General features: G+C 42.6%; 1 protein-coding gene across 1 annotated transcript in view; it reads right to left on the minus strand.

Moving 5' to 3' along the window:
* ATXN10 (ataxin 10) overlaps window positions 1-16568 on the minus strand; it is a 90691-nt gene that overhangs the window by 26745 nt on the left and 47378 nt on the right. The window contains exon 10 of the mRNA XM_069763309.1: window positions 3987-4050. Within this exon, the coding sequence (XP_069619410.1) occupies window positions 3987-4050 (64 nt within the window). The remainder of the gene's footprint in view (window positions 1-3986; window positions 4051-16568) is intronic.

Consider the following 16568-nt stretch of genomic DNA (forward strand, 5'->3'; position numbering starts at 1 on the left):
GAAAACAAATAAAACCAAAAATAGGCGTTCTATGGCCCACTGACTGAGAGAGAGAGAGAGATGAACGCTTAGTACTGGCACACAAGCCCAAAGGGCAATATTAATCTCCCTTTTTTTTTCCAGGGAGAATTTCTAAAACCCAAAAAAAAAAAAAAAATAGGCTTTCTATGGCCCACTATTTGTGAGAGAGATGGGACGCTCAGGACTGGCACAGATGGCACGCTCAGGACTGGCACAGAAGCCCAGAGGCCAATATTAATCTCCCTTTTTTTCTGGGAGAATTTATAAAACCAAAAAAATATTTAAATAGGCTTTCTATGGCCCACTATTTGTGAGAGAGATGGCACGCTCAGGACTGGCACAGATGGCACGCTCACAACTGGCACACAAGCCCAGAGGCCAATATTAATCTCCCTTTTTTCAGGGAAAATTTATAAAACCAAAAAAAAAATTAAATAGGCTTTCTATGGCCCACTATTTGTGAGAGAGATGGCACGCTCAGGACTGGCACAGATGGCACGCTCACAACTGGCACACAAGCCCAGAGGCCAATATTAATCTCCCTTTTTTCAGGGAAAATTTATAAAACAAAAAAAAAAATTAAATAGGCTTTCTATGGCCCACTATTTGTGAGAGAGATGGCACGCTCAGGGCTGGCACAGATGGCACGCTCAGGACTGGCACACAAGCCCAGAGGCCAATATTAATCTCCCTTTTTTCAGGGAGAATTTATAAAACCAAAAAAAAAAAATAAATAGGCTTTCTATGGCCCACTATTTGTGAGAGAGATGGCACGCTCAGGGCTGGCACAGATGGCACGCTCAGGACTGGCACACAAGCCCAGAGGCCAATATTAATCTCCCTTTTTTTCAGGGAGAATTTATAAAACCCAAAAAAAAATAAAATAGGCTTTCTATGGCCCACTATTGTGAGAGAGATGGCACACTCAGGACTGGCACACAAGCCCAAAGGCCAATATTAATCTCCCACTGTATTTTATCAGGGAGAATTTATACACCCCACAAAAAAAAATACAGAAAAATGAAAAGGCTTTCTATGGCCCACTATGTGAGAGAGATGGCACACACAGGGATGGCACTCTAGCAGAAATGCCAAATTGCCAATCTTAATCTCCCACCAAAAAAAAAAAAAAAAAAAAAAAAACAGGGAATGTCCTACAATTACTATCTCCCTGCCTGCAGTAATCTCAGCCAGGTATGGCAGGCAGCTACTATCTCCCTGCCTGCAGTAATCTCAGCCAGGTATGGCAGGCAGCAATAAGGAGTGGACTGATGCACAAATGAAATAAAAAGTGTGGACAAACAAAAAAGATAGCTGTGCAGAAAGGAAGGAACAAGAGGATTTGTGCTTTGAAAAAAGCAGTTGGTTTGCACAGCGGCGTACACACAGCAATGCAGCTATCAGGGAGCCTTCTAGGGCAGCCCAATGAGCTACAGCGCTGAGGGGAAAAAAAAAAAAAAAAAAACTTCCACTGTCCCTGCACACCGAGGGTGGTGTTGGACAGTGCAAATCGCTGCAGCACAAGCGGTTTTGTGGTTAATGGACCCTGCCTAACGCTATCCCTGCTTCTGACAAAGCGGCAGCAACCTCTCCCTAAGCTCAGATCAGCAGCAGTAAGATGGCGGTCGGCGGGAACGCCTCTTTATAGCCCCTGTGACGTCGCAGACAGCAAGCCAATCACTGCAATGCCCTTCTCTAAGATGGTGGGGACCAGGACCTATGTCATCACGCTGCCCACACTCTGCGTTTACCTTCATTGGCTGAGAAATGGCGCTTTTCGCGTCATTGAAACGCGACTTTGGCGCGAAAGTCGCGTACCGCATGGCCGACCCCGCACAGGGGTCGGATCGGGTTTCATGAAACCCCGACTTAGCCAAAAGTCGGCGACTTTTGAAAATGTTCGACCCGTTTCGCTCAACCCTACTTATCAATGTTGGATTACACAGCTTGATAATTCCATAGCTCTTCTCCTACATTGTAAGAACCGAACGCATCATTTACTTCTCTCCTCAATGAGACCATATTTATGGAGGATGAATGCAGTGCCTGTTACAGATCCCGCAGGTCCTGTAATCTGCTTCCAATCAAAAAAGTGCTTCATTCACTCTTTACACAGATAACACACATTCTTCCATCTCAAATCTTCCTAGCCCAAGAAGTAGCATGAGGCCATGATTGCTTGGTGATTATTCCCAAACACGGTCAGTGAGCAGACGGTTAACCCTCCGTCACATACAATATTCGGACTAACGAGTTCACATACAATGTGCCTGTCAGGCGCCTGCTGGAAAAATACCTATAATATCTAATGTTTGCAATTTCAGTGCTCTAAAAGTGATCAGTGACCTTCATAGGGATGTAATAAAAGAGACTACACATAATCAGTTGCAAAAAAAACCATTTACTTAACATAAAACTAATAACTATGAAATACAAACTTTTCAAAACTCCCGCCAAATAGTCCCCAGTTCGACTCTCTCAAAAAAATGTACAAAGAAAATTTTTGAACACAAACTTAATTTTAAGGTACCTTAAGTACTATTAAAAACATATTCAATCAGAAGTAGATGCTGAGGTTTCCCCAGAAAAGTCACACTTGCAGAGCAAATAGCAAGAATTACACACCATTTTTGCATGTGTCAGGCAAATTGCTTTATGACATTTGAGACATTCATAATTTGAAAGCCTTCTGGTTCTGCTTTCCGTTTGGCAGGTGGTGCATCTCCTTCTTTTGTGAGGTGGTGCAGATGGTGACTTTTCACCATCATCTTCTGGGCGGAACCTTTTGAGCTGAACTTGAAGGCGAGAGGGGATACCGATTGTTTTCACGCTTCTCCTGCGTAGCTCTCCAAGTACTAGTTCATGGGCCAATTTTTTCAGATACAATCGTCTACGGAGTGGTTCAAGCTTGTTTTCAAGATAAATTACTTGTGAATTTATACCACCCAAATTCAACATAGCAAAAAATATGACCATTGGCCAGCGTTTGATGTTTCTGCTGACGTTGAAAGTGGAGCACATCTGATCTGCTGTATCCACACCCCCTTTGGTGGCATTGTAAAATGTAATTATCTCCGGTTTATTTTCTGCCCCAGTCCCAGGATCGATGGCAGCATCATCATGAAGTGTTGATAGAAGAAGTACGATTTTTTTGGCATGTGGTACATAGGAAACTAAAGCCTTTCCATTATGGAATGCAAACATACAGCTGTACTGTTGTCTCTCTTTCACACTTACAAACTGTGGCGGCAATTCCCTTTTGTTTTTTCTTACAGTTCCCACATATGACAGCTTCTGAATTTTCAGATAATCAATCAGATCACAACTTGTAAACCACTTTCCTCTCCTAAATCCTCATTCAGTGTGAGGTCTCTATCATCTAACAGCATGTTTGTTACTTCCTCAACATCAAGTTGTTTGGATAAATTGTACATTTTCCTCTCCATTTCAGCAGATAATCTGAAGCAAGAGAAGGAATATGTTAGGGAACTACTGTATATGCCTGAGCAGCACACTTTCTTTTATAAAATCTCCCTTATTTCTATGAAATATCCTCACATTTTGTGCTATACGTTCATAAAACAAGCTAAATAAACTATTGTGATGAATAAAAACATAAAATACCAACCTTACTGAATGTGACGTATTCACTTACAATGAGCCTGAGAGATCTGTGCAGCTATATCCTCTCCCCTGAAGCTCTGAAATCCAACTGTGATATCAGGTTTCACAGACCTTCAAGAGACAGGAGACTACCTGGAGGGAGGGGGTTTCCTCACAATCTGGTGAGGAAGGAGAAATTAAAGTAAAAGAGAAGCGCCTGTCAGATCAGTTGTATGTGACGGAGGGTTAACGATAATTCGACTGTTTGCAACTTTTCACTGCCCTAAAAATCAAATGGGAATGAGAATGCCAAGGAATCACCAACCGTTTTTCTGAACGGACCCATTATTTGAGAAGGATACATGGATTGTTGTCATCAATACTACAGTTATCCAGGATGAGCGGGATCCCATCTAGCTGATAAATCTGAAAAAACAAAAACGAAAAAAAAAACCAGTCATGAAGCAAGTCCGGGAAATCAGGCACCATTCCCAGATTCCAAAGTGGTATACATGTATCGATTAGATGTTCAGAACTCCAAGAGATTTTTAAGAATTTTTCTTTCGTATTGAAGTGAACTCAGGCCATTCTGTGGGGGTTCACTTTTTAAAAGGGGATGAAAAAACAAACATAATGAAAACAATACTGACACTCAAAATTCCCCTCTGGTCTCATTGCTGGGCTCCCGTAACCCCATCTGAATAGAGAATGGTCTTTGGGACCGACAGCAGATGGCTGTACTCGCCTATCCCCATTAGTTTCAGACAATTACTGGGGCAGCGTTTTTCAATTATGGGGCACAGAAGCCACCAATTCTCAATCAGTGGGGTTCCTAGTGGTTGGCAATTACGGTAAGTTCTGCTTGTTAGGTAACCTCTGTAAGCTCCCTCGAATGGTGGCTTCAGACAGTCAGAAATGTATCACATGAAGGGGATGTCTCCTACTTTGATAACAATGGCCTGCTTATCATTAGGACAGGTGTCCACTTTGGTGGAGGTGACACACCCAGTCACTCCGACTAATTAGTAGTTCTTAGATCTGAGAGACATTGGACGTATATGGTGAATGAAGTGAAGCAGCACGGCCCTGCACTCTGCGAAGTGGTCTTTGCCAAGAGTTACAGCTCAGCTCTTATTCAACAGAACGGGAGCCACGCCTAACAAAAGATAGGTCATCAACTTCTAAGTAGTGGACAAACCCTTAAATAAATGTCTAACTTACTGAACCATCACTAGAGGTCGTCAGATCCCCACTTATTTGATTTTGGCGACCAAACCTAAGGAAAGGTCATACAGTTCAGCAAAAAAAAAAAAAAAAAAGATTTGCAAGCTTCTGGTCCTTGGCTACCATCCTACTAAGAATGGCATCAGCAGCGACTCTTCTGATTAGTAAACCCCTTGACATGATTACAGACAGGGGGCCTACTAACCAGAAGAGGTGCCGGGTATACTGCAGGTAAGAGGATACCCATGCTCAGGTTCTGTTTGGCCACTGGACAAGGTCCTGGAAATCTGTTTTTGTTGATCACTAATAGGTCGCCCCTTCTAGGCGACAAACACGTTTTTGCTTAGTTTTTGGAAATTCCAGGCATTTGAGGGGTTTTGAGATATAGAACATTTCCGCTCACTTTCTGCTCCAAAAACGCCTCGAAAAATTCTGTGTGCCCATGTAGACTGCTGAGGAAGGGTGATTCCACTTTAACAGGAGGCTTGGAGCGCCGACCAGTGTACCCATCACAAACTATTTAGAGTAAAAAAATAGTGCTCAAGGGCAGACATTCCCTTTAAGAGTTTACAAAAAATACAATTCAGTTCCAGAAAAAGCAGACGCCAAATGTAAACCTCAACACCACTCAACGAGGTAGTCCATTAGCGATATGAGATAACAGTTGATTTAAGCTCTCCTGTAAATAAACCTGCATTAAGGGTGTGCCCTCCGTCCCCGGCTGCCCAGTTTTTAAGACATTCCTTTTTTTTTTTTTTTTTTACGTGAACAATAAAGAGAATTAAAGTGATACATTATATCTCATTGGTCAAGATCAAGGACGTGGTTGACAATGGGCTAGAAGCACTTCGTCAATGTCATCGACGAACCCGTAGTTCCTCGGGCCCTCCTTGCCTTCCATAGTGACGGACTTCAGAGGTTCTTCAATCACCTTAGGCCACGACGAACGTTTACCTTTAGAAAGTCGGAAAGTGACTTCAAGTGTTGTCCAAATACCTGAATGAAAGATTGCCATCCTACCAAAAATGTGAAGTGCTGAAGAGAGAGCTTTGTATGATTAAGTCACCTCCACCCTGCGCTCCGCTACGAACAATCCTGGCCCTTATTAGAAGCGCTTCAAGTGCTACACATATTTGCAATTAGCTGGGGGCTTGTGCACAATTAGACCATTTCGCTTTCAAGACTGTTTGAAAATTGTGCAAAGGGAACACTCCCTGCGACATAATCTAAATATTGGTTCACCTTGAAGTCGAGAAGCAAATTTTTTACAGTTTTTTTTGTCATTCAGGTGTTTACTAAATTATATACATTTTTATGTACCTAACAGGTGATAATGGTTAGTCCTGGGGACCCACCCAATTGCAGGATCCGTGTCCCCGGTTCTCCCCTCCACCTCTGACACCCATAGATGTCACATCAAAGTTGATGGAAATGCCCAATTTTAATTGGAACTGAAGGAAATGGCCAGTTTCAATTTCAACTGAACTGATGAAGCAAAACTATTGTTCGGTTCATTCGACAGAAGACTGACAAATGTTCTATACTGATCAAAACCTGGTCCGGGAGTGTTTTTTTTTTCATTTGTTGATCTGTACAGGTGGGTCACTTGATCGTCCAACGAACTATGGTTCTACAAGACAACCCAACAGCTCTCACCTTATTGATCTGTTAGAATAACGTTCTCACAACATTGTCCGTTATTAAGGCTGCCTTTAAACAGGAACACTGTATGAAGTAGGCTTCAGTGTGTACGGGGTCATGACATAAATGATCATTTGGACTCATCGACTCATTTTCATTTAATGGGTATGGCCAGATTTAGACTATGGCTGACAATATACATTCGAAGGCTGCTGGCCGAACAATTTGTTGGTCAATTGTGCGGCAGTCATCTCAACCGCCTCTCACATATACAGGACTGATCGCTTGGCCGAGCACTCCTATGTTCTCTATAAGAAAGATGTAGATTGACACGTCGGCTTATCTCCGCGTGAATAATTTAATCGGCAATGCCCGATTGACATCTCTACCGACCATCTGTCGGCCAAACCATTCGATATCAGTGGGGTCTGCCGATATTAATCTAAAGTAGTCTAGTGCCTTAAACCTGCAAGATGCAAGACACATATGTCCAGCCACACTATTCATAACCTCCTGGCCACAGTCTCGCGGGTCTGATGAGAACAAGATATACAAGTCCTATTCTGGAGATCGATGGGGATCTAATTGATGGGATCCACGCTGATTAACAATTATCACCTATCCAATAGATACTTAATATACGCCAAAAAGGCCTAATATGGGAAAAGTACTTGACTCCACCTGAGCTGCATCCTCCATCAGCAGACACAACATACTTTGGAAAGAAGAAACTGAATGAGCAGCAGGAAACACTAAACCAATGACACTCAAAATGCCAATAAGAACCAGAAGGTACAACAGGAAACAACACTAAACCAATGACATCCTAAATGTCAATAAGAACCAGAAGGCACAACAGGAAACACTTAACCAATGACATCCTAAATGTCAATAAGAACCAGAAGGCACAACAGGAAACACTAAACCAATGACATCCAAAAGGTCAATAAGAACCAGAAGACACAGCTGTCTAACACATTTTCATTATTGGAAAGGTGGGTGATCACCCTCTTGGAGATTGTATACCAGCATCTGTATTGGTTCTCCCCCATATCTAAAATGTCCGGTGGAATTTAGGGGGACCTGTCGAGTCATAATTTCATCATTGCGATACTATACTTGGCTCAATACCGTGGCCATTTTGAAATTCTGACAGACGGGCGCTACCAAGGAAAGTATGCGATTGATAATGGAGAACAAATATTATCTTTATTACGCCTGCAGCTTAGGAGATTACGTTAGCTGCATTAAGCACATTCACTTCCTCGGCCAAATAAGCACATTGTCGTTGTACAGACTTGCTTTCCAAAAGGTAGCGGGTGATCAGGCGCTGTGCTGTCAATCACCTTTAGTGCACAAACATTAAAAGGAGTCTCATTCTTTTTTTCCCCCATCTGTGATATCAAGGCCACCAGATATAATAATCATGAAATTTGGTTACCAATTATTGCCTCCGTACCAGAAAAAAAAGAAAACAACTTCCTTCCCGATATCCCAATAAGAAATGCACTTAGCCCAATTCAAGGTATCTAAACGGCAAGCTATCGCAATGGTTAAATCATCATCCAGCTGCGACGTCATGACTTGGCTGCTTGAATGGAGATTTAGAGAAAGGGCATGGATCCAATAGGCCCCGGGATACATTAAACAAGTACATCCCCAGCGCCATGGCTCGACACGGACTGTATTCTCGGCAGATTACATTGCCGACTGATGTCGTTTTCAGGATGAGCTCCCGTTGTGCCTTTTGCATTTTTTCCTTTCCTTTGTGACCTTTGATCGTCATACATAATTCTATGTAGTCACGAAGGTGGAGTACGGCAGCTGAAGAGTCACGGTATCTGCTCCCTAAACACTCCAGATCTGGCCTTAGGAATGCATGCGCCATTCCCACGCATGAGCAATGAGGTTTGGCGTCTCCTATTGGCGGCTTCACTGCACAAATCCCGGAAGTAGAGGACAATTGTATATGTGGGGGACCAAGAACAGGCCTACTGAAAACATATCCTTGCCTCAGGGATGTCATTTAAATATGAATGGGCGCAATTAGGCTCTACCGGAATAGGTAATCGGCGACCAACAACATTTTTTACATGATGTTGCTGCAGCCAAATACCGAGATCGGCAGCTTTGCCATTCTCCTGTTATCTAAATTTGTCTCATGCTACAATAAATCATAGAAATATCCCAGGAGACAAGTCCTATCCCCATCTGAATAATCCTGCATTTGGCTGTTAGGCAACTAGCTACAGCAGGAGACTCTCCCCTCTGCAACATGCAGAAAATCCTGCAGATGGGGAAAGAATTGGGGTAAGACAAGTAAGAAGAAAGCTTTATTGAGGCCACTCACCCTTAAAAGGTTTTTCCTGGTTCAGGCAAGTGGGCTCAAAACACTCAAAAATCTCTAAAATAGCAAAACATTAGGTATTCACGCTCCCAGGTTTAGTACCTGCCTCCCGACGTTGCTTGGGTTTCAGCATTTTGTGTGCAAAAGTGACATCACCCATTTCTAATGTAACTGGTGACTAAGCTTAGCAGCTCTGTAGGAGTAGACAGCACAAGCCACCAAGCTCGGCGATTGTCTACAGTGGTCACCGAAACACAGAAAAGAGCAGCGGCGCAGAGCCAGTTTTGGACACTGAGGGAGAGGTTTGGAGTCCATGGTCTTGAAATCGGAAAACTCCTTTAATAACTTTTGGTGCTACAGTGAGTATCTATGATAAAAAAAATGACCTGGTTTGGTGAGGTTACCGTTGAGGAGAACATCAGGCCACCACGGAAATTAAATCAAAATGTCATTTTTTGACTAAATGTAATGAAATGTTGTGGCACTCTGGGCAACATGTGACCAAGCGTCCATCTAACCTTTTGCAAAGCCATCATATAAAAAAAAAAAGGAGCAAATGTATGGTCTAGTCAACTAAGAGATTCTTTGAGGGAGAACTTCCTTCCTTGAAAAGATTAAAATCTATACGATATGTGAGAGATTCATTATTCTCAATACCGGTCATGATTTATATGGTTAGCCAAGACATATTTTGTCTGCGGATGATGTATAGCTCCTGGTGTGTGCAAGCTGTGGCACTCTATATTGTGTGTGTGCTCCTCCCGAGAACCCCGGGGCTTCGACAAAGGAACGAGCTTCCACATGATCCCTCTCAATTAGAAGAATGCCCTAAAGACAAATCTACATACTATTTCATCAATGTAACATTCAATTATTGCCAGTCCCATTTTACGTGCTTGGCAGCAAGTGAATCAACACATGTGGAGATCAGACATACAGAAAAAGTGAAGGAATGTTCTGCCAGGAAGAGACTAGCTGCTTCACCCATGCACCTATTCTCATCAAATTGTGTCTTTATTTCTTATCTGGCTCAGAAATTCTACCAAAAGTTCATCAAAATATCAGATTATTAGGAGTGCACTTGAACCCCATTGCGGTTCCTTTTTTTTGTATTATTATGGGCGAGTTGCTTAGTTCAAGAAGTCCAATAATACGGCACTCTATTTAGTAAGTTTACTTACAGCGTGAAGCAAGTGTAAAAATTATGTACAAATATATTTACCAAATAGAGTGCCGGATTCTTGGACTTTTCATATGTAATGGGTTGGAACCCTAACAGTGTACCTAGAAATAAAAAAGGAGTGCAGTTATTATTCCCTAGCATGGTCTTCAAAGACATCCCAAATCATAGATCAGAAAGTTTTATGGAACAGGATTTTAGGTGGAATTGCCATTAATGTGGGAAAATTATGTACGCCAAGAGTCTGCCACAGATTTCACATTTTAACGTATTGCCATCACTCTCGATGTCCTTGCTCTTTCTTGACCATGTACATTATCTTCACGTGCCTTCAGGTGAAGATCAAAGTAGGAACTATTATATGGAGTCAATATTGACCTAGAAAGGGTCTTAAAGCGGTTTTCTGCCCCATCTAGGTTAAAAAAAAAGCTCCCACACTGCTAAAATACTTTAGTAATGTCCCCAAACACCTTTTTTCAGTCTTGATGCTTCCTCACTGTCATTTTCAACATCATCGCCTTGGGATTGTTTATGTCCTCCAAATTACTACAGCTTTCTGTGTTCTCCCACCAAACCTGTCGTGCATAGTGATTGCTTCTGAGAGAGAACCGGCTCTCCTTTGTCTGCCCGTGTCTGGTGCTTATGCAAAGGTAGCACAATTGCTCCTTTAGCTGATCCACCTATCAATAATGCCGTCGTCTCTTGTGACGTCGTGATCACGCGGGGAACTTGGCGTGATGCGCGCAATATGAGAGCTATAGGCAAAATGTAAGGACGTGCAGGACGTAGACCAATGTCTATGGTAGGAGGCTGTTCAGGACTAATATGGAGGATCTAACCTTAAGGTTATCAACATCAGATTGGTGGGGAGCAGACACACACCGTCCATTCTCCCATTCACTTTAGTAGGAGCTTAACTGTATGGCCACAACACCGGGTATGGATCTGTGCCGTTCTGGCTCTATACATCTGGCCACAAAGGGGTCTGCAAACAGCTGATAGGTAGGGGAGTCAGATAGGACATCATTATTTAAGTTCTGAACAACCCCTTTAAGGTGACCATAGACAGAATGTGGTCAGATAACAAAAGTGACAAATTGTAAGAATTGGTACACCTACAACCATTTAGAGTTCCCATCCCATGCAAAATTTAGACCCCTAACCGTCTTTTAGCAGGAGAGAAAATGCTCGTGTCAGATCTGCAATTTATTTAACTCTGCAAGAAAATTTATAAAAAATTCTTAAGGAAGGAGCGAATGTGGCTACTGCAATTTGTACGAAACAGTACAACACTTTGGGTAGAGAGAAAACCCTGTGCGGAGACAGAAATGACAGCGAGAAGGAGCTGGATGCGACGGCAAATGCTTCGCAATCTTGTTGGCTGCTACACCTCCCATACTTGCAGAGACCGATATTTCTTCAGTGACTGGCAGAGCACCGGCGCCTCCTGTGGGCAGGAAGCATAATGCACCAAAAGTTCAAGAAATCTCTTGTTTGAAGGCTAGAAAGCATAAAAACAGGACAGTTTTACTTAGTTTGCAGGAAACATTTCGATAACATACGTATCAGAAATGTTGCTTTGACAGAGCAGTGTTAGTGTACAGGAACAATGTTATCCATGGACTCATCATGGAATTCCAGCTAGAAGCTACTGCGGCCTCATGTTTTTTCCGTAGGTCTGCTGATTTGGTGCCGTTGCTGTGGTCCCCATCTTTTGCTGCAGCCGTGCCGGTTTGGTGCCGTTGCTGCAGTCCCCATCTTTTGCTGCAGCCATGCTGATTTTGGTGCCGTTTTCTGTGGTCCCCGTCTTTTGCTGCAGCTGTGCCGATTTGGTGTTGTTGCTGCGGCACCCGTCTTTTGCTGCAGCCAGGATGATTTGGTGCCGTTGCTGTGACCCCCGTCTTTTGCTGCGGCCCCCCGTTGTTTGCTGTGGCCATGATGATTTGGTGCCGCTGCTGCAGTCCCCGTCATTTTGCTGCAGCCGATTTGGTGCTGTTGCTGCAGACGTGCCGATTTGGTGCTGCGGACCCCCGCCTTTTGATGCAGCCATGCTGATTTGGTGCTGCTGCGGACCCCCCATCTTTTGATGCAGCTATGATGAAGGCAACTCGCACCCAAATATGACAAGAGGCATGGTAGACTTTCATAGGATATGAGCCGACTGCTAATTGAGTCGCATAATCTATCCAAGTTCCTTGGGCCATCATAACTTGTTTTGACTCCTGACTAACCCTGATCCTGACCTCGGCCTTGTTGCTGGATGTTGCCTGGGGTTTGTTTGACTTTACCTGACGTTCATCTCCCGACTCTGACCCCCGGATTCTTCCCTGACTACTTCTCATGTTTTAGCCTGTTACACCCTGACTGTTCTAACGGTGACTAGCTTTTGCTTAGGTCCTGACTATGCTGCTACTAGTACATTAGAGCTACTGTAGCCAAACCACCACTATGGTGATCCTCCAAGAGCAAAGTCTATACCTTCATGGAAGGAGTTAAGGGTAGTAAGAACAGTCGCGCATGCGGACGATCAGCCGAAGTGCACCGGCTGGCTGAATAATCCTTGTTGTCAGCACAATGGCCCATGTCCATAAGGGTTAATCAGCATGTATATAGTAGATGGGCTTGCTTACGCGCAGAAATTACAAAGCCATCACAAACTATTCTAGATGTGAGGACTACAAAAAAAATTAAATTTCGGTGCACTAATTACAAGTAGTAAGAAATAACCCAAAGTACGGTAAATGCTATTAATTAGACGAAACTTAAGAATATTTTTTATTCCGATCATAATTGTAAAGTGAATTATTATTACTCCATCCCCTCACCCCCCCCCCCCTCAAAAAAAAAAAAAAAATACTATTTAGAGAAGTTGTACTTATTCACTGCACTTAGGTTTTTAACCCAGTTTTCTTTTTTTTTTTAAAGATTAAATGTAAAAGTATTTTTCTTGTCTTAGGTGCATTCCTCTAATTATCAAGGTGAATCTTTTTTTTCAAAGCGTACATGTGAACACCAGGTAAGCTGGGGATTAAGCTTTTTCTTTCTGATGTACAGATGTTCCCAAGTCAGATTCTGCACAGAATTTAGATAGACCTTAACTCCTAAGGAGCCGATGACCATATTCTTCTATCTTGTCGTACACGAGAGCCAAGACTGGGAAATCAAAAGTTAAAAAGAAAAAAAAAAAAAGAAAGAAAATCAAACAGCCAACAACATATCAATTAATAAAGATGTCTTAAAGCCCCATAAGCTCTTTAAGTGACCTACTTAAGGAGGAGTATTTTGCAGGTACTTGGGTTAGACGACTGATATTTAGCAGGAATTTTACAAAACAACATTTGAAGCACAGTTCTTGTAGACACAACAGCAAGGAGGAGACTTGTCAATGGCGGTCAAGATTGTCCAGATCTACCAAGGTATGGGCAGCACAAAATGGTCACCAATATGAGGGTGAACACGTGGGGGGAAGTAACCGATATTCATTGGTTGATCCAGGGAAATAGTCTGATTGCCAGATGTGAAGTTGGGGGGAGATATTTTTTCCCTAAATTTGGGTAAATTAGTAGGTTCCTCAAGGTGGTAATTGCCTTCATCTGGAACAACTTGTTAGGTTATAGTTTGAACACTATCAACATGTCTTCCTTCAACCTTAAAATTATGGCAATTTCTGGAGATTGTCCAAACAAGGCCTTTTCTGGACATCAAAGAGCGAGGTCATCTGCTCTAGTCCTCATTCGGTAAACCAAAAGCAAACAGAGGGTTTGGTCTGGAGGACCAGGCACGTACTATGAAATAGACTTTCAAAATTTCTTGTTTTCATATTATGCCAGAGATGGGTATGGAGAAATAATCACTGTTGTGAAGAATTGAGGCGAGGTCAAATGAGGTCACCTATCCACAATCTCTCTCAATGAGCCACAGTGAAGAGAGTGCTAGGTCTTGAAGATCAGCCACTTCCATCAGAGTGAGGTCACCTGCCCTAGATCTTCTTTAGTTAAGTTGCGACAGGGCTTGGAGTTAAGGATCAGGCACTACCAAGCAATAAATAAATAAATAAATAAATAAATAAATAAATAGAATCCTTCAGTTTTTAATTGCCATATTGTTCCAGGGTTTGGAGAACCAATGCTGGTTGAGTCAACTGCCCTAGACGACCTCCCTCAAATAAAACCAAAGTGAGGAAATGATTTGGACTGGAACATTGGGCACCATCAAAGAGAGAAATAAGGTAAAATCCGTTCACCGGTCATACAGCTACCTCAATTAGCGAGTAAGGTAAGGATTTGGTTTGGAGAACCAGTAACTGTCATGATGGACTGAGTTGAGGTGTAGTTAGATCTCCAACTCTAGACCTCTCTCAATTAGTCCACTTGACAAAGGGGTGCTGTCTAGACGATCAGGCACTACCATCAAAAATTGAGGTTAAGTAGAGTAAGCTCCACATACACAGACTAATCATGGTCATAGCCACAGATGTCGATAGGTTCGGCCAAAAGTCTAATGTGTATGGGGGAACAAGCCAACAAATTGTAGAAAGAGCATGTGCATGTCCAATTTCGGATTGCCGATCACTCTATTCTCCCAACAAACCTGTCAGCCAGCAGTTTTCTCAGAGACATCTTGGCCAAGCAATTGCTCTTTTGTTCTATCAGCCAAACAATCGGATGGAGCATCATTCGGCCAACAGCCATCTAATGTGCATGGTGGCCTTAAGGTCAAATTCTCAAAAACGCCTTCAATTAACGTAAATTGCGTGTTTGATCTTGAGAACCAGACACCAACATTTGTTACATACATAATACATTTCCCCTATAGAAAACTAGAGCTTTTACATTGGTAAATTTGCTCCAGTATGTGACTTAACTAGGTCATCCAAAAATATATCCTGTTCGACATCATATTCGGTCCTTTTCAGTTTCTTGAGGGCCTGTTGCCATATTGTATTGGAGATTACATCTAGGATACATGGTCTGCAAAAATAATTTATGCATGCCTTCAGGCAATATAAAATGATGAACCTCTTATTCTTAAAAGACAACCTCTATTGTATATAGTAAAGCCCGTATCAGGAACTACAGATAAGTGAGCAAGCGCTGGCAGATGTTCTTCAGCACGTCACCTGATTGATAACCCATTGAATGTTACGCATAACTGACCCATGCCATCAGAGTCCTAAAATGGTGACTCCGTATCAAATCTAGCATGGCATGACTGATCTATACCAGATCTTCGAACATATGAACTAGACGGATGATTCCTTTGGCCTAACGTTCAATCAACCAGTCTTCTCTTCCTTGGGTCCACCAGTTTGGATGCAGTCTGAGTTGTACAGGGGTGTTTCCTCCATCATACCATCTCCAGCCAGGGAAAAGGTGTTTTTCCAACCCCATTTCTGCTTGGGTGACATCATCAGCGACATCTGGGTAGTAGAAAGTCGAAGACCTCCAGAATCAGGAAAATCAAACCACGAGGGCTAACTTTTCATGTAATTGCCGGGAGTAACACTTGTCTAAATAAAATGATTCCAGAGGAAGAATGCTGCTCATGATGAGAGGTATAATTAAATAAGACAAGCTGGGAACCGGCAGAACGTGCAGAGTCTCCACCTTTGCAATATCTTCTAGTTGAGTTCTTAGAAAAAGCCATAATTCAGGAAGCTTGAAGTACAACCCAGATAACACGGAGGAGAGAACTGGTCACCAGCCACAGAGCCAGTTGAGTACAGCATACATAATAAGACGTATACAAGAGGGTTTCCATCTTTGGATTTCAGGGATGTCATTGCTTGCAGAACTATACGTCTCAATAGCGTTTTGCCTTGTTTAAGTCACTGCCTGAAGAACACGTAAACCCTTGCGAAACACAAAATTGAGCAAAATAAAAATTAAAGCCCCCAAAATTCTATTTCGACAGGACCATCATTTCTCTCCCGTAGGTGTAGGAGAGGGGTGCAGGCCCAAAATCAATATGGGAAGCCAAAAAAAAAGTGAAGAGGGTAAAGGACAACTCCCTAGCCCCCGTCCTGGCAGCGGAGCATGAACCCATGATTAGGTATTAATGTTCTAATAGGAGTTTGCACTAGAACACTATCCAACAGCACCTATAAAAATTGTTGATTTCAGAAACCAAATCCTTAATTGATCCAGAACGGCTTGGCTTTCTTTCATAAGGCTTGTATACCGCTTTTACAAGTTGTCTTCTAATAGATTTCCGGTAGTATGATTTCCGGTAAGCACAAAGTAGGCTTGACGAGGAAGGAAGAGTCAAAAATAAAGTTGGTGATGTTTCAGACTACTCTCCAAGAGGGTGCAAAAAACGGACACTTCCAGAAGATAGGCAAATGGTACCACCAGTGTTGTAGAAACTACAACAACATGAGGAATGAAGAAAAGTTGGAAAATTAACGGCAGGTCAGAGCACATGGTTTCGAGGTGTAGGAATACAGGAGCAGCAAGACCGGGAGATGGAAGTGGCTACGGGACACCCACCCGTCAGGTTCTCCAGTCGGTCACCATTTCTTAGTGACTGGAGTAACATCTGATAACACTTTTA

Source organism: Ranitomeya imitator, chromosome 4 (genome assembly GCF_032444005.1).
Source record: "Ranitomeya imitator isolate aRanImi1 chromosome 4, aRanImi1.pri, whole genome shotgun sequence".
Taxonomy (NCBI): Eukaryota; Metazoa; Chordata; class Amphibia; order Anura; family Dendrobatidae; genus Ranitomeya; species Ranitomeya imitator.